We start from the raw sequence: 18993 nt of genomic DNA, 5'->3' as shown, positions 1-18993 counted from the left end.
AATTAAAATCAAACGTTAGGAAAAAACTAACCTGAAAGCAGTACAACCAAATAAGCAGAATGTTGATCCGAGCCCAACGAATTAACGTCGTGTCCTTAAGACGAATTTGGCCCCTCAATCGCACTCCGAGGATATTGGACAATCGTCTCCCAGGGATAGAACGGATCTCGTTCCTCCGAGCGGTACGTATTCGGAGGACTCCAACGAACGCAATTTTGCGGAACAATCGCACCAAATGACAATGATGAAGTGAATATGCGTAGAGTGCGTCGGGAAAAAAATGAATGCCACGAAGTGATATATGTATTCCGAACTAAACTGTTCGGTCTTATTCAAGTGACGAAAAATGAAGAGTCGCGAGTTTTCGTGAATAGTAGCGAAGGTTCGCTTGAACCGGTTCGGTTCATGAACGATCGCGAGAAGGGCTTCGGTTTTACGTTCGGGCGAACCGAACCTCACGAACATACATGTTTATTTGTCCAAAAATAAATAAATAAATAAATAAATTCTAAACAACGTGTCTGTTCGAAAAAAATAAAAACCGATAGAGAGTGGACCCGGAACCGAGCCGAGCCGGCCGGACGGACGGCGGCGGCGGCGCGCGGGAGGTGGACCGACCTAGCTTGACGTAGGTCCTCTCTCTTCCACAAAAGTGGGGTACCCCTTGGGGCCCAAAGCCATTTGTGAGGCTCAACTATTTGAACCCATCTCCCATCTCTCTTCTACCCTATGTGGGACACTTTCACCCACACACTTCTCATTCAATTCTATGGGATTTTGGTTCCAAAATCCCAACAATTTTGTATTCGCCAGACAAAAAGTTTGTCAATACTTTCAAGAAATCGAAACAAGCGTGCCTCGCCAAGTCTTTGAAGATGAGTAACGTGGGTGTTCTCAGTGGGAAGGGCAAGACAGTGATATTTTAGGAGTCGTCAAGCAACGTGGGTGTTGAGGCTCGATCGTACGATGTCTAAGCATGAAGCTATATAGATAAGGAAGAAGTCAAATCACGAGCAAAGATAGATACCACAAGATGAATTCAATTCTGGGTGTAGATAAGGGCTGTCATTTCTTAACTTGACTTGACTTGCTCTTAGATTTCGTCGTTCAGCAGTCCAGAAAAATTCTTCTCTGTGGCCAAAGAGAGAGAGAGAGTCAGAAAGCCTTCGCTTGCGTGGTTGGACAAAGACGGCGTCATCGTGCAAAGGGCACGAATCAAAAGGAAGAACGCTGTTAGGTCATGGAATTGAAAAGAAGTAGAGATTTGAGTTTGCGTTTCCATCGTAAAAATGGAAAGACAACGAGTGAAATGAGACAATTCTTTTCGTACTTAAATTTTTAGGATAATGGCATAAATAATTCCTAAATTTTGACATAATATGTAATTTGATCTTTGAATTATATGAAAATGGACCAAAAGTTTAAGAATCACATTGAACAGATTAAAAATTCAGGGACTAAATTGAATATTAAGTTAAAGTTCATGAATTATATTGAACAAATTAAAAGTTCATGGATCAAATTGTACATTAGGTCAAAGTTTATGGACTATTTATATCATTTGTCCTTAATTTTTCTAAAATGAAAATTGAAGCCATACAGTGATTTCTACACTATCGTGCATGACAAGGTGAGATGAGTAGAAAGGGTAACAAACTGATAATTGAAGCACTTGATGTAATATAAGAACTCAAACAATAGAGAGAGAATTTGGGATTCGGGATTTCTAGGTAAATTGTTCTCAGCTAGGAACGTTCTTGCAAATCCAAAATTTCGATAATGCAGGAGGATTCATATGCTCGGTGCTTATCCAAATACTACATCAATCAAGATATACTCACTTTCTTACCATTTTCTTTCGACTAGTGTGCCATTCCTAAACCGTCTTTTTTATTTTCGTTATATTTTACTATTTAGGTCTATTTTGTGGTTGAAATCACAATGGGAGGACCTATGTGAGTTTAGTAGAGCGTTTAATTATTATATTCTCTCTCTTTTTATCAACTCTAGCTTTGAAATGGATTAGTGAGAGACGGCTTGGAAGAAAGTAATATCCATAACACACTCATCTAATTCTCTATGTACCAAGAAATCTCGAGAGCTGCTTGTTTGGAATGGCTTTAAGCCCGGACCCCAATTAGTAATGTCTGGAATAAACCAAATTTCGTTTCGGAAAGAAACTATGATACGCTTTAAGTCACTTTAACACTTAAATGATTAAAAAATCGTAAGTGAGCAATACTAAAAGAGTGTTTACTTTTACTTTCTAAACGTTAATGGACATCCATTGCAATTGTGTCAATTTATATCTTTTTTTACCAATTCAGTCTTAAACCTTTTGTATTTATGCCAATTCGGTTCATCTAGCCAATTTTGGCTAGCTTGTGCTAATGTGGACGCCGACCGGTGCCGAACATCCGACCGACGTTAATGTGGTAATTTTTTTAATTTTTCTTTTCTTTTCTCATTTGTTTTTTTTCTTTCTTTCTTTCTTCCCTTGGCCGATCCGACGACCAGCCAAGGGTTAGGGCCGGCCCCTCACAAGTGTTGGCGAGGGCGAGCCTCACTAGTGGCTGGCCAAGGGAAAAAGGAGAGGAAAAAAAAGGAAAGAGAAAGGGAAAAGAGGGAAAAAAAAGTAAAAAATTTGAAAAATATACTTAAAAATTGCCACGTCAATGTTAGCCGAATGTCTGACGTCAGTCGGTGTCCACGTTAGCACTGGCTGGCTAAAATTGGGCGGATGGACTAAATTAGCACAAATCCAAAATATTTAAGACTGAATTGACACAATTGCAATAGGTTTAAGACTTTTTGGTGATTTTCCCAAAAAATTGTCTCCAAAACCGAGAGCTCGACCCTTTTATCGGTAAATTCCCGACAACCTTGTCTTTTTCTTCTTTTAGTTTTGAAAACTTTTCACTCTAATAGATTTTATAAGATGTCTTTACAGGTGGGTGGATATAGAAAATTATCAAAAAAGTCTTAAACCTATTATATTTGTGCTAATTCAGTCCTAAACCTTTTAATTTGAGCAATTTAGCCTTAAACCTTTTACAATTTGCCAATATAGTCCATCCTATCAATTCTGGTCTAAAATCGTTGACGTGGACGCCGGCCATCATATGTGGCGTGGTCGGCGCTGACGCGGACAAATGTTTTTAAATAATTTTTTTCTTTCCTTTTTCCTTTTCTTTTTATTTTTTTTCACCCGTGGCCGGCAAGAGTTGCTGGAGCTTGCTGACCACTAGGCAATGGTCACGAAGCCCTCGTCGGTTGCTGGCGAGGGTCGAGGCCTTCGACGAGGCTAGCCTCGCTCATATTTGGGCAATGTGGCCTCGCTCGTGGCTGTAACCCTTGCCAACAGCCGGCAAGGGCTTCGTAGCCCTCTCCCAGTGGCCGGCGAGGACGGCGACAAAAGAGGAAAAGAAGGATAAATGACAACGATATGTATAAAGAATCTATCGTACTCGTATTGAGTACTGCTAAAGTAAGAATAACTTTAGAGGATGATATTGCAATTTCAACACAGATGGACATCTCCAAAATCAAGCTTTAACCGTTTATCACTTAAAGGTTTGAAAATTGTAAGTTTCTATCCTTTTGCTCGTTAACATGGCGTGCATCTCGTTTAAACAAGTGAACAACCAACAAAAACACAGCTCTATGCAATCCATCAGACTTTTCACCTGAAAGGCTTTCGCAAGGGAAACAACGAACATCAATCTCACTCTCTCTCTCTCTCTCTCTCTCTGTGCAGACGAGAAATGATTCCATGAGAGAGGCTCTAGTTGACTGCGCAATGCAGTAGCAGTGCAAAGTACACGCTGTCTCTCTGGCTTTTAGGTTTTCGGGCCATGGCCACTTATCACCATACAATGTCGGAGCCACTTTTCGAAGCGTTTCTGTGGATTGGGAGTCAAAATCTCTGCAACCTTGTCAAGAGCCACGACAAACGGGGCTTTTATTTTCAGCCATGTGGATCAAAAGGGACCATCTTCTCTAATCCGCGAGACACGACTCGTGACACATTTGTTAGCACCAGCGAGCAAATGACACGGGGGAGGTGTCCTCGGCGATGGTCCTGCAATGCAAGAAGATAATGACAAGCATCGTAAACTGTATGTTTTATCTCAGATGGGTCCTCCCAAAAAAAGAGAGCAATAATTGCTTCTGTGCTGATACCGTGCGTAAGAGAATCTATCACTCTTCTTCAGTACTGGGGCCCCCCGCCCTATGCCCTATATAAATTTATAGAACGAGCATAGCTCTCTAGCTCCCTCCTAATTAAAAGTTTCTGCTCTCAAATGGGTAGATCTTGTTCGTGTGCTATGCAGTAAATTCCATCTTTGGGGAAAGCTCCTATGTATGGGGAAAAAAGGAAAAGAAAATGAGAAAGTGTTTCAAGTTCAAGTCATTTATAACCGAGATGTTGAGCTCCATTCAACTATATATCATTGGAAGAATATACATCTTATCACTCCCTCTTATTTAAAAAAAAAAGCAATCTATTATTTTTAAAATAAGGATACGAAGTAATGTCATTTTCTAAATAAGAACTTAAAGTGAATATTGTTTCAAATAAAAGCCCAAAGTGGATAAGTTGATCTCAATAAGGTTTAAGCTCGCCGGATGGCCAAAATTTTGTCGGCCAGGGAGGCATTTTATTTTTCCGGTGATCGGAACAAAGCAATTTTGTCTAAAACAAAATCTGGATACAATTTGAAAAGAAAAATTCGACGTAGCGTTGATGTAGTAATTGCGTGGCGTCACATAAGTAAATAATTTTAAAAAAACTAAAATTCAAGGTCTTAGGGTGCGAATGGTAACCATTCTGCTCCAGAAATCAAATCCTTGCCAAAAATTGATTTCTGGAGGAGAAATCTGTTTGGTAAAACATGACTAATTCTGCTCCAGAAATCTGTTTTGCACCTAAAAAAATTTAAATTTTACTCAAAGTGGGTGGCCACATGTATTATAAGCCATTCTGTAAAGTTTTGAAATTTTTGATTTTTTTAAATTTTTTTGGGCACCTAAAAAAATTTAAATTTCACTCAAAGTGAGTGGCCACAGGTATTCTAAGCCATTTTGTGAAGTTTTGAATTTTTTTATTTTTTTTATTTTTTTGGGCAGCTCAAAAAATTTAAATTTTACTTGAAAGTGGGTGGCTACGGATATTAAAGCCATTACGTGAAATTTTTTATTTTTTATTTTTTATTTTTTGGGCACCTCAAAAATTTAAATTTCATTTCAAAGTGGGTGGCGCGGGTATTTTAAGCATTTTGTGAAGTTTTGAAAATTTTTATTTTTTTAATTATTTTTCTTTTTTTTGGGCACCTCAAAAAATTTAAATTTCACTCAAAATAGGTGGCAACAGGTATTTTAAGCCATTTTGTGAAGTTTTGAAATTTTTGATTTTTTTTGGGCACCTCAAAAAATTTAAATTTCACTAAAAGTGGGTGTCGCATGTGTTTTAAGCTATTACGTGAAGTTTTGAAATTTTGATTTTTATTTTATTTTTAAAAAAAATTCACCAAATTTCATATTTTCCAAATCTGACTTTTTTTATTTTCGGACATTTTTATGAATTTTTCTAGAATTTTTCAATTTTTATGCATTTTACGAAAAAAAAATTGTGAGAAAATAGGGAGAATGCGTTCGAATCAAGAAGCTAAAAAAGTAGCTTCTCTTTTTCTTGCCAAAAACTTATTCTGGAATCAAGAATGCATTCTGGAATCAAGTATTTTTAACAAATGTTTTTTTATTCCAGAATGCAAAAATCGCTCCAGAATGCATTCCGGAACAGAATGGCGTTTGTTAAAAAATTTCCGGAATGCATTCCGGAGCGATTTTTGCATTCTGGAATAAAAATGCGTTTGTTAAAAATACTTGATTCCAGAATGCATTCTTGATTCCAGAATGCATTTTTGATTCCGGAATGAGTTTTTGGCAAGAAAAAGAGAAGCTACTTTGTATAGCTTCTTGATTCCGAAATGCATTCTCCCTATTTTCTCATAATTTTTTTTTCAGAAAATGCATAAAAATTGAAAAATTCTAGAAAAATTCATAAAAATTTCCGGAAAACAAAAAAAAAGTCAGATTTCGGGAAAATATGAAATTTGGTAAATTTTTTTTTAAAAATAAAATCAAAAATCAAAAATTTCAAAACTTCACAGAATAGCTTAAAACACATGTGGCCACCCACTTTTAGTGAAATTTAAATTTTTTGAGGTGCCCAAAAAAAAATCAAAAATTTCAAAACTTCACAAAATGGCTTAAAATACCTGTAGCCACCTACTTTGAGTGAAATTTAAATTTTTTGAGGTGCCAAAAAAAATAAAAATAATAAAAAAATAAAAATTTTCAAAACTTCACAAAATGGCTTAAAATACCAGTGGCCACTCACTTTGAGTGAAATTTAAATTTTTTGAGGTGCCCAAAAAAATAAAAAAAAGTAAAAAATTTCAAAACTTCACAGAATGGCTTAGAATATCTGTAGCCACCCACTTTGAGTAAAATTTAAATTTTTTGAGGTGCCCAAAAAAATAAAAAAAAATAAAACAATTCAAAACTTCACAAAATGGCTTAGAATACCTGTGGCCACCCTCTTTGAGTGAAATTTAAATTTTTTTAGGTGCCCAAAAAAAATCAAAAATTTCAAAACTTTACAGAATGGCTTATAATACATGTGGCCACCCACTTTGAGTAAAATTTTAATTTTTTTAGGTGCAAAAAAAATCAACAAATCAAAACAGATTTCTGTTCCAGAAATCAATTTCTGGAACAGAATTAGTCATGTTTTACCAAATAGATTTCTCCTCCAGAAATCAAATTCTGGCAAGAATTCTAGAAATCAATTTCTGGTAAGAATTTGATTTCTGGAGCAGAATGGTTACCATTCGCACCCTTAGTTTATGCGTCATCCTCAAACGCTTGTTCTCTTTCTCAGCTTTCCCTTTGTGGGGGCAGGTTTCCACAGCACATCGGAGATGACTTTTCGTGGGTCTTCTCTTCTCGAGCAAAGGGAGGTTCAGTTTGACTCGAGTGGCTCGTCAAAGCTTTGATGGTGTTTAGGACTGTGATTTTTATAGAACGGTTATGGTATTTTATGTGACGAGTTATGAGTAAATGTTAATAAACAAGTTGCACCCAATATTCGTAAATATATAGTGTGTCGATTTTGCAAATCAATCTAGTATCATTGGTTTAGACACGAGAATTGAAAAGAGCTAGCAAGTGACAATCTTTTAAAGTTAATCGGTGACTCGAGACATTTGGTCGTGTGGAGTGCTTCCAAATTGAATTTACTCCTTAATTTATTCGATCAATTTAGATTCTTGGAAATTGGTTATTTTATTCTATTAATTTAGTTTGGGATGTTTATAAAGTATAGGAAATTTGAATCCATTGTCTCCATTATTCTAAGTTTTGAGATTTCTTAAGGCATCTTATCTTTGGTTGGAAGAACCCGAGGGATTTAGTTGTTCTTTAGCTTTGTCTATGGTTTTATTATCGTCTCCTTGTTTCCTTGTCCTGTTACTTTCTTGTTTAGTAATTCCTAGGGTTAAGGTTGCAACAGTATTTGTAATGTATACTTTGTCATAGCTCTCAGTTAGCCCTCTTTTCAGCAATCAATATAAAAAATCTGGAGACTTCTCTTTGCGCTATGGGCGTGCGTGCTTGTGAGTTGCGACTCGTGCTTTTCATTTCCACCATGTCATTTTGGTTCTTCTAATTCTGTAGCATAACATGCTATTGGGCTCACGTGAAAGTGTGGTTATGCACCGAAAATGCACGAACTTTATTCGTAGAATGTCCATAACCACGACAAATTACTCATAGCCACTTAATCTTTCTTCATGTCAATCAGCATACTTTGTGTCTGTAGCACTATTCGTCTATACCCAATTCAGATCTTCTTTCAACAAAAGAAAAGAACATCAGAAATTGTTAATGCCTCCTTCGTTTGGGCTAGATTATGTTTTTCTAACGGGCTTTTTTTCATTAAATAAATTTGCTTAACAGTTATTAAGGTGTGGTAATTGCGAACAAAAGCCTTCATTCTTTAGAGTAAAATAGAATGTTCACTAGCTTAGGGCTTAGCCCAAAACATTTCTAGGTCCATAATATCATTAGAAGTTCAGTCCAACCCAGGCCCAATTGCAGTCTTGATTTACATGCCATTTTTTTCATTTTCTTTTTGTGATAAACTTGAGTATGATTTAGTCGCAACAAGGTGGAACAAAAAGAAATGTATATATAAAGTGAATCTTTTTAATACCAATATAACTCATATGAAAAAAAGAAGTCCAGACATTCACTTCGACAACATATTTTTTGTTTCCCATTATTCAATTTCCATTTTCCACTGATCTAGAGGCAGAATCGCTAGAACAAAAACTTTTTACCCAGTTTATATAGCAATTTTTATTTCTCCCTCACTCGGTCCATCTTCCTCACGAAAATTAGAAAAGGGAAGAGAGACGAGAGCGTGGTCCTGCAAAAGTAATCACAAAGATTAGTCTTGACCTATGGGTTTTGGCCTGAGGCTTCTCGCGCGTTAAGCCCTCTATATAGTTCAAAATGCCATTAATGAGCCAACAAACCTAAGATTGATCGTACCGAGATTCTTTTAGATCGACTAAAAGATCTAGTCAATCTTCCATGACGTGGACATGAAATTATCAAAAAATTCCTAAACCTATTATACTTGTGCCAATTAAGTAAAAAACATTTTAATTGTGCCAATTGAGTCTAAACCTTTTGACAATTTGTCAATTTAGATCTTTTGGCCAAAACTTACTGATGTGGATGCTAACCGTCCTATGTGGCATGACCGATGCTGACGTAGACAATTTTTACAAAAATTTCCAAAATTTTTTATATGTTTTTTTTTCGTTTTTGCTTTTTCTTTTTTGCTTTTTCCTTCTTCTTCTGTTGATCACTAAGCCTCGGCAATGGCCGGCAACAAGCCACAGGTGACAGTCAACCTCCCCCGCTTCGGGCGAGGCTCGTTCTTGCCCTAGGCTAGCGAGGCCAAGTGATGCTCGAGCTTGCTGGGATCAGAGGCAGGCTCAACCTCACTAGTCTCAAGTGAGCTTGAGCCTCCCCGGACTTGAGGGAGCTCAATCTCGTGGGGACTTGGCGAGTTGGAGCTTTCTGGGATTAGGCGAGGCTCAACCTCATCGGCCTTAGGTAATTTAAGTGGGGGGGGGGGGGCTGGCGATGGGTTGCTGGGCTAGTCTCCCCCGAGGTATAGGCGCCCCGATTACCTGTGCGGGCTCATCCCCGGGGAATGATGGCGGATCCTCGGTTACCAAAAAAAAAAAAAAAAAACCTCATCAGCCTTAGGCGAGCTCGACCTCACCAGTATCTGACAAGCTTGAGCCATGCTTGAGTCTAGCGAGGCCAGCCCTCTCCTATAGTCGGTCGCCAAGGCCTGGCGATTGGCAGAGGAAAAAAAACAAAGAAAGAAAAGAAGAAAAATATTATCCACGTTAGCGTTGGTCGTGTCACAGGGGATGATCAGCGTCCGCGTTAGCAATTTCCGACTAAAATTGATCGGAATGATTAAATTAACAAATTTTCGGTTTAAGACTCAGTTGATATACTTGAAAGATTTATCACTGAATTGTACAAATGCAATGGGCTTAGGACTTTTTTGATAATTTTCCCATTTAAAGATCTATTTTGCTAAAATGCTAATTATGATTAAAGTCCGCCTACGTGGGTTTACTTTTAGAAGAGCGTATGAAATGTTCATTTTTTGAAAGGCATGTATGGACGTCCTAGACTAAGACTAGAGAGCGATAACTGTATGTACAAGGAAAAATGACCATCATAAAAACGAAAAAAAAAAAAAAGAAAAGAAATTGGGACTTTTTAATACTCGAGAGTAGAAAAAGCCAGATATCCTCTATGTATCTAATGCCCTGCCACGCATAGTTGAAGTGTTGATAAGGATCGGAACAGATTCAGGGAGGTATTTAGATGCTCTGAGCATACCATACATGTCGTCTATTAATCTAATTAGTGACAGAATGCAAAATATTATGCACCGTGGTGTCTTCCACCCAAAAAATGTGATGGGCTCGACATTATATACCCAGTGATTGATTAGGTGGACGGACGACGCGATCTTCTTCCGAGAGCACTAATAAACTTCATTCCAATGAATATGTTGGATTTGCGATGCATATATAGATCAGCGTAGTAAATGGCAAAGAGGACCTATGAACATGCTCGTGACAATGTCTGTGCTTAGCTCTTCTCCTTTTGGAATCAGTCAATACCATATCTACATGAACAAACGGTAGAAGGAGAAGTAGAGCAAGGACAAAGGGTTCCTTACTTACTCAGCCCAAAGTGGTGCGACGGTTCAGGATTTGCTCTTCTTGCTACATTTTAGGACATGGTTTTTCGGGAAACCGCAGCCTGAAGACGATGATCGACCTCTAGAAAGATTATCAGCTAAAGCTAGGACAAAGATTCGTGTACAGAAACGTGCGAACTGGTCGGGTCTAAGCTGAGGTAACATTTTACTGCACTGTTTCGTACAAAGAAAAGCGAAAATCAGTGGCCTCTTCTGCTCGGACATGGATCGCTCTTTCCATCCCCTTCCATGCATGATGCAAAATCGAGGGAGGGTCGTGAAGTGAAGAGCCTAGCCGCCGGGGGCATGCACCAAGACAGACGCGAGTGATCACTGATTGGTATCTACTGGAAGCTAGAGCCACGTGTACCACCACGTGTACCTCCTCTTTTCGCTCGGAATATTTATGGTTTATTGGATAGGAATGCAAAGACCCATCGGACGGTGACCGGCAAGATCGAGAGACCCTGGTGACGGCAGCCGATCGGGGAGGGCGGGGTTCTGGAAGCTTCCACCGGATTCTCAATTCATCCATCACCCGACGGAATCCTGAGCTCCACCGCAACAGGTACGAGCCCGACACAATATTTTACTACACAAAATCACCACCACCACCACCACCACCACCATAGCAGAAGTGTGTACTGTGTACAGATTTCGACTGAATTCAAAGCTACGACCTTTTCCTTTCTTTCTTTCTTTCCTTTTTTTGTTTGTCTTTGGTCTCTTCGTTCTGCGGAGGCTTAGCTCGGTGCAGATTCAAGGGGATTGGTGTTGGTGCGGGTGTTGGTGGGTTGGAGAAATGGGGTTAGATTACTACAAGATGTTGGGGGTGGATAGGAGCTCCACAGACGACGACTTGAAGAAGGCCTACAGGAAGCTGGCCATGAAGTGGCACCCCGACAAGAACCCCAGCAACAAGAAAGAAGCCGAGGCCAAGTTCAAGCAGATCTCCGAGGCTTACGAGGTGCGGCAAACTTCGTTTCTTGCCATGTTGCCCGTTCTTGTTTTGTTTGCTTCGTTTCGATTCGAGCGAGTTCTTTTTTCCCTCTATTTGATTGGTGGATTTTTTTTTTTTATTTGGTGTCGGCGTCCGATTCGAAGTTAATCTTGTACGCTTCTGATGGGATTGACTGAAGTTGGCATTTGAAGTCTTTCTCTGTGCGAATTTCGTTCTAGGTTTGAAAATCTGACAGTATGGTTCATGCACCCGGACAATTGATGTTGTTGCTTTTGATGGTTTTGCACGGTAATGACAATTTTGAGCTTGAGATGGTGTTGTTTCAATTGAATTGCTTGTAGGTCCTCAGTGACCCCCAGAAGAGAGCGGTGTATGATCAGTATGGCGAGGAGGGTCTGAAGGGTCAAGTGCCGCCGCCTGATGCCGGTGGCCCTGGCGGTGCTACCTACTTCTCGACAGGAGATGGGCCAACGGCGTTCCGGTTCAACCCCCGAAATGCAGACGATATCTTTGCTGAGTTTTTCGGGTTCTCGAGCACCCCCTACGGCGGCACGGGAGGGATGGGTGGCGGCAGCGGTGGTGGAATGAGAGGGTCAAGGTTCTCGAGCAGTATATTTGGGGATGATTTCTTTGGCTCCTATGGAGAAGGAGGAGGTGGAGGAGGGTCAATGTACCAAGCAGCTCCCAGGAAAGCTCCTCCTATTGAGAACAGGTTGCCCTGTAGTCTAGAGGATCTTTACAAAGGGACTACCAAGAAAATGAAGATCTCCCGGGAGATTGCTGACATGAGCGGGTAAGTCTGAGAGGCTATCTCATTTAAAGAAAGTAGTTGTTAGTTTGTCAAAAGTGTACTTTTCTTTGTTCACCAGAAATCCACGAGTTTTGGGTCAGTATTGGGTGAGAGAATATGACTGAAAGCCGGAAACTATTTTGGGAATGCATTAAATGTCTAGTGTTACTCGTTCGTCTTTTTGGATAGAACTAAGAACTAGACAATGGGCTCAATAGGGAAAGAATCGATAATGGAGACAACTTTGTGCCTTTGTCCTTGTTAGCCTCATGCCCTCGGGGTACCTAAAATTTATGTGGTTGTGTCGGGGCTGATCATTTTGTTGGTTAGCCTACTTTATTCCTTTGGGCCGATCATTGTGTTGGTTAGCCTACTTTATTCCTTCTTTACAGCTGAGACGATGCAGCTTGGTGTAACCCACAAATGATTGCTTGGGTTCATCTAACAGTTTCTGTTAAATACTATCTTACATATTGGGTGACTGGGAACCTTGGCAGGATTAATCCTCGAGTTGTAGGACTTTGTCTTCAGTGACATCATAAAGAAGTTTTTGGCTGAAAAGCTGTAATTTTGATATAATTTGAAATATCGCTGTATTGGTTTATGCACCTTCTGTAGATAGTCCATGTTTTCTATGCCACTGTACAGAGTTGTATCTAGGTAATATACAGGTAAAGCCACATTTCCTACAGGTGCTTTGCCATGGATATGCAGTGTGGACGTGTGGGTTTCGATGATTATTGGTCATCATTCTAGCATGGAGCTGCATCTCTTGTTGTCCGATGAACTTTCTTTTATGGATTGGTATTGAATACGCTGCCGATATGATGCCGTATAGTTGAGAACTAGTTAAATTGGTGTGCAGCCAAAGACATCCTGTCTTTAGGAATGAGCACACATCATTGAAAAGAATAATATGGCGACTGCTGAGTGGCACATTCTCCTTTTGCCCCTCTTAACTCTTTGCAGGAATGTCTGCATTTAATGCAATTATATGATATGAATATGGCACGATATTCGCAAACAAAAAACTGTGCATCTGTTGGTTATGTCAATATAATTAAATACCCTGAATAAAGCAGAATTTGTGCAGGAGGAGTTACTGGTGGTTGTTTGGTTTACTGGCATATTCATGACACACAATCATTTGTGCATGCAGACGCATGAGGATTTGTTGGGAATGTTTAAAAGGAAGTATTGCAGTCTTTTTTCCTCAGCTAGAGGCTTATATACCATGTTAGATTAACTGGGACTATGAATTTTGAAAGCTGGCAACTTATCAACTTTTGATCTAAACTTATGGAAGAGTATTGCATCACATGCTGAGTATATGGATATTCTGAAATTAGATGTCGCATGTTCAGCTCCGAATAGGGTTCGTTGCATGTCTACTCCTGCACCCAAAAAATAATTTCTTCTTAGGTTTTTAAATGTGGACCATGTGATATTGGAAATGTGTAAGGTTTATGAGCTCCCTGTATGATGATTTTTCAGGGATTTGGCCTTTCATTCTGTAAAGGTCTTGAACTTAGGCAAACACTTTGATTTTGCATGATCCACATTATCTTGGTGTTTTTTTCCATGATCTATCCTTCTGACTTTTGCATGTTATGGATTGATGCAGAAGAACTATGCCGGTAGAGGAGATATTAACCATTGACATAAAGCCAGGTTGGAAGAAGGGAACCAAAATTACCTTCCCTGAGAAAGGCAATGAGCAGCCAAACGTCATACCGGCTGATCTCGTCTTCATAATTGACGAGAAGCCTCACAGTGTGTTCACTCGCGATGGAAATGACTTGATCGTCACAAAAACCATATCCCTGGCCGAGGCCTTAACAGGTCTCACGGTCCATCTCACAACGTTAGATGGCAGGAGTTTGACCATCCCTATCAGCAATGTGATCCATCCAAACTATGAGGAGGTAGTTCCGAGGGAGGGGATGCCTCTCCAGAAGGACCCGATAAAGAAGGGTAACTTGAGGATCAAGTTCAACATCAAGTTCCCAACGAGGCTGACATCAGAGCAGAAGGCTGGAATCAAGAAACTTTTGGTTGCTTGAGAAGATGCAAATGGAGTCCCGACGAGCTAATGTGAATATTTGGTCCAGTTGCTTGGTTTTGCAAGGTCAGAGAAATTGCATGGGATCTTTCTGGCAGCAATTTGGGGTTTAGTTTATTGTTATACTTAAATTACGGTCCTAATTGAGAGTTACAGGCAGGTTCTTTAAACAAAGTGATAGTTTTGGTTGTCTTAGAGGCGATATCTGCAGATTCAAGCAGATTAGCACCCCGTCGGTTGATGCTGTTACCTGTATGTATGTAACAATGTGTTATGTTTCGATGTATAACTTAAATCGCTGATACCAGGACAATCTGTTGATAGTGAGGATGGCATGTTCCTTGTAACTGTATCAGTCCTTGTGTTTAGCAAAAAGAGAGGTATTAGTCGGATTCAAAATTTGAGGAATGAAGATGAACTCTGGTAAATGGTTACATGATATGAACTGAATATGTTATGTTGCGAGCGTCCCTCGATGGATTTTGGTTACCAATTGGAAGGATGTCCAAGAGCTTTGCTGGACAAAGAACAGGAAAGAAGCTGCGAGATCCTTTGATCCCCCTTGATGTTGTTGGCGACAATGATAATTGCAAGAAAACTAAAAGCTTCTTTGCCTTGCTCACTTCGTTTTCATTGAGCGAAAAACAAGAAACTTCATTGCTTGCTCACTGTCTTTGTGGTAATTCAAACCTCAGCTCAGTTCATGTCTGAGAAGTTCGGTTGGGCGATGGAATTAGCAGCAAACGAGTTTACAGTGCAAATTATGGTCAAGTTGCAGATCACGCTTCTGTTAGGCTTAATCTATCAAAATGTGACTAGAGATAAGCGTGAGATTGCCAGGATGATCAGGACACATTAATTTAGACGCAGCTATTTTTGTTTAAGAATATAGCTGGGTAGTCGGGTTGTCATCGTAAATTTCCCCCGTGGAGTTGATGAAAGATTACATATGGTGACTCAGTTCTTGCTAAGTATACCCTCCAACTTCATTCTTCCTCTGCTGCATTGCATTGTACGTATAAAAGAGAAGCACCAAATTTTCGAAGTGATACATACATATTATGGGATACATAGATCACAAATGAAGCACGGAGTAAGGTACAAGACGTGCACACATCGTGAGGCATCGAATGTGCTTTGATGTTATTGTTGCTGGTTCTACTTCTCACGTGAAAGAGGAAAGCCAATTCCATGGCGCGTGGTTGGATACAGCAAAAAGAAACCGGTACAAACACCTCCGACTGCCAAAGGCATGACCTCTAGGAGCCACTTGGCCAGCTCCGACTCCACTGGGAAGAAGCACTTGATCACATTCTGATCGAAAAATGCGACCACTGCAAAGACCAGCACCGACATGAATGCGTGCAAAAAGTCGATCACCTTCAACTTATATTTCTTTGCATCAGCATCTGAGAGCTTCACCGTTGCAGCAATCACCCACAGCCCTTTAGTCGTGGCGAATCCATACCGGACCTTGCCTTTTGGGTCCCTAACACTGTCGGTGAAGCATAAAAGGGAACACACAATCGCAGAGACTGCAAGGAGGCTTATGGTGAGGATGTGATTGAGAAAGCTGATGCATTGGCCTTTGTTAGTGAAAACTGGAGAGAGAAGCGAGAAGGCGAAGGTTGTGCCTGTGGGAAGGAGATTGGAGAGAGTTGCTGTGCCTTTCAGGGTTTTTCTCAGGGCCTTCTGGCTCCGGGTTTTTGGTTGTTGGAGGAGGGGTAGCAACTGATCTAGGCCTTCCGGCATAGTTGGTCTAGGTGTAATTTTTCAGTCCTCTGTGTGTGAATAGTTGATAATTCGAAGAACTTGCTTACTACTATACCTATATATACACAAAGAAAAGCATCACATATGATGTGTGCCATGCACAAAGGCTATAATGATTTGATGAATGCGGCATGATGGGATGAGTTTATCATTCTCTTTCTTGTGCATTAAGGGAAAAGAAAAATTACTTTTACAAAGACTCACATGTGGAACAGGATAAGACGGATGTGATGCAAAATTGATAGGCATTATAATTGATTAAATTGAAAGGAACCTGATCAATCTTTCATGTCCGATAGATAACATGCTCGAGTAAATCTATCTGAGGACTTGATGCGTCTTTTTCCGTTTAACAAAGAAATAGAGTAGTACTTAACAGAGGGATACAGCAGCACAGAAGCCTAAGCTAGGCCGCTCAATAACTCGAGTTATTGCGCAAAACATTTGATCCGTTAACCATTTTAAGGAACTTTCTCTGGGCAACGTCTGGATGAATTTCCATAGTAACCATGTAAGCTTTTCTGAGAGTTGACATCCCATTACTGTCAAAAGATTTCATCTGTGCTTCAGTCCCCAAATTATCCTGGACAAGATTAAGCTGCTGGGCGACTTTTGTAAAGGAAGTCATCAGCACTAGCACATGCAAATCTCCATATACTTTATATTGAAATCCCATAAGACTACTCTTCATGACTTCTGATCTGACTAGTTTAAGACTACTCTTTCCAGACATTCTCACAGAGGGTGATTTAATCTCACTTAGAAATACAAAAGCTGTAGTAAGTAGTAATGACTTCAGCTGAATGGTAGCTTACAACAACACACGGACAGTAATGTAACTGAGTTCAGGAAAGCAATCATAGTACATTCCAATGTTCATCAGACGTCATTTTCCTTGTCCGCAATTGTCACCTGTCTTTGTGATGGGCAGAGCATTCCAAATCAAAACTATCATCATGTTTTTCTCCAATGTTCTCTTGCACGGTGGCCTCGACATTTTAGTGGGGGAATCATGGTAATGGAGCACTAGAAAGAGTGGCAATGGACCAACAACTACCAGCCCAACCCCAAGCTGAACGTCCGAGCCTTCACTTTTTCTATGGTCAATTTTCTTTTAGTCTCATCTAACTTTTACTTTTGGGCCTGAATCAGGAGCAAAATCTTGTAAGAGCATCCTGTTTTACTTTTGTTCAAATAATCAACATTTACATCCCATCACTATTCTTTCATCCCTTTCAACGTTCATCTTCCCCCTTGAGGGTGATCAGTGTTACTTCAGTAGAGTTTAATTTTATGAGAAATAATGAAAAAGTTCCCTGAGGAAAATGTGAAAGTATTGTAATACTAGGATGATATCACTGGCTCGCCGCGCATAATAAGACATTCAATTACCATTTCTGCTTATTATTCACAAGACGAGTTATCATCATCTTTGACAATCCCTGTTTTATGAAAAACTGATGCTCCTGCACAAGATAGTATCAACACTGCCATTAAACCTTCAAAGAAGCTACTCTGAGAAGTACTTTAGCTTCGTGCCCCATGGCAGGCTCGGGAATAACTTTCCATTTTATTGCATGTTTTACTTGGTATACATAATGAATTGGCTGAAGAAGAGTGAAGAGGCAAAAATTTTCTAATTTGCAACTGGATCTTTTGCTTGTTAGCCTAGCCAAAATAATTCTCTAGTAAATGTTTTCTCCAGAATATGATTACTCTGCCATTTCAATAGTAAAATTTGACGACATTCATGATCTCATGACTTTCATCACCAATTGACATTGATTTAGACACCAAGGCGGAGAACCTCATAGGTTCATCTGTGCATCTCTATCCTGGTACTACGTCCGTCAATACTAGGGCATCACGTGAATGCTAGCTTTATTTGTCACCAGTACGGTCCGTACGAATCGAATTTTATCGCAGCAAATTGGCAGCACGAGCACCATCACCATGTGATATTTTATCAGCCTTTTCAGTTTTCACGTTTCAGAACTTGAGAAGAAAATTCCAAGGAGACCTTCCCAGCGAAATCTGAATAGTTCAACCAGGCACTACATTTTCGCTGCCTTCCCATGATCAATCTTGTGATAATTAATCACCATCAAAGTAAACACAAGCAATCCAAAACTCGACTCACCAAACTGCTGATTAGCATACGTTTTTTTTTTTTTTTTTTTTAACCGAGGATCCGCCACCATTCCTCGGGGACGAGCCTGCACGGGTAATCAGAGCGCCTATACCTCGGGGGAGACTAGCTCGGCAACCCACTGCCATGGCCCCCCACTTAAATTACGGAACCGAGCGGGGATTCGAACCCAGAACCTCTGAGGAGGAAAGGAAAGCGCCCACCAACTCGGCCATGCGCAGGTGGGTCTGATTAGCATACATTTTATTCGCTCATAGACTCTAAAATATTAGGGAAAACACGAGATAGCTTATGTATAGGGTCCATCAATTTCTCTGAAGCACAGGATGATTTGAACAGTAAAGTCGTTCCAGACATGCATGTGCGGTCGGCAAAATTGGCAGGCATGTACTAGCTACTTTTTTGCAATCTAGCTTACTCTATATCTATATATCTCATTAAAAGGATCAACCATGACAAAAAGGGCTATTGGGCACGTATTATGAGATCCAATGATGTGGCTTCAAGAATCAGACATAATGGGCATTGCGCAATCAGGAAAGAGTTCCAAATCTACATGGATTTATTTCACTTGCCAATCTACACTCTGCACTCCCTGAACTCCTACAGATTCTTTTCGACTAGTGCATAGATTTTTTGAACTGGAAGACTTCAACATTCTACAAGAAAGGCAAAAGATGAAAAACAATCGGGGAAAGATGACAAGGTTACTATAGTTGAAGAGAGAACATTTCAGGGAGAATGACTACATCGCTTACAAAATCACATAATGCAAGGTCAACATTTAGAGTCACTGGTTTCTTCCCACCGCGAAAGAAAGTTATCGGAGGGCTCTGCTTCGGATGATTCACTGGCGAAGTAATACAGACGGAGATATGGAGTAACAATG

At 39.9% G+C, this 18993-nt stretch overlaps 2 protein-coding genes across 2 annotated transcripts; one reads left to right on the top strand and one right to left on the bottom strand.

Annotated features, from left to right (window-relative positions):
* Positions 1-10810: 10810 nt before the first annotated feature.
* Positions 10811-14645, top strand: LOC115682332 (uncharacterized). Its single transcript, XM_030606515.2, has 3 exons — positions 10811-11336; positions 11672-12123; positions 13745-14645. Exons 1-3 carry the CDS (start codon positions 11172-11174, stop codon positions 14181-14183), a joined length of 1056 nt encoding a protein of 351 aa, XP_030462375.2. The 5' UTR covers positions 10811-11171; the 3' UTR covers positions 14184-14645.
* A 695-nt stretch (positions 14646-15340) lies between these two features.
* Positions 15341-15934, bottom strand: LOC115682335 (protein DMP7-like). The gene has a single exon (XM_030606518.2). The coding sequence runs from the start codon at positions 15932-15934 to the stop codon at positions 15341-15343; it is 594 nt and encodes a 197-aa protein (XP_030462378.1).
* Between the last annotated feature and the right edge of the window lie 3059 nt (positions 15935-18993).

Source organism: Syzygium oleosum, unplaced genomic scaffold, assembly GCF_021117445.2.
Source record: "Syzygium oleosum isolate NSW1041296 unplaced genomic scaffold, Sole_v2.1 Sole_v2.23, whole genome shotgun sequence".
In the NCBI taxonomy this organism is placed as follows: domain Eukaryota; kingdom Viridiplantae; phylum Streptophyta; class Magnoliopsida; order Myrtales; family Myrtaceae; genus Syzygium; species Syzygium oleosum.
The sequence above is the reverse complement of the archived record's forward strand: the minus strand, read 5'-3'. Positions and strand labels throughout refer to the sequence as shown.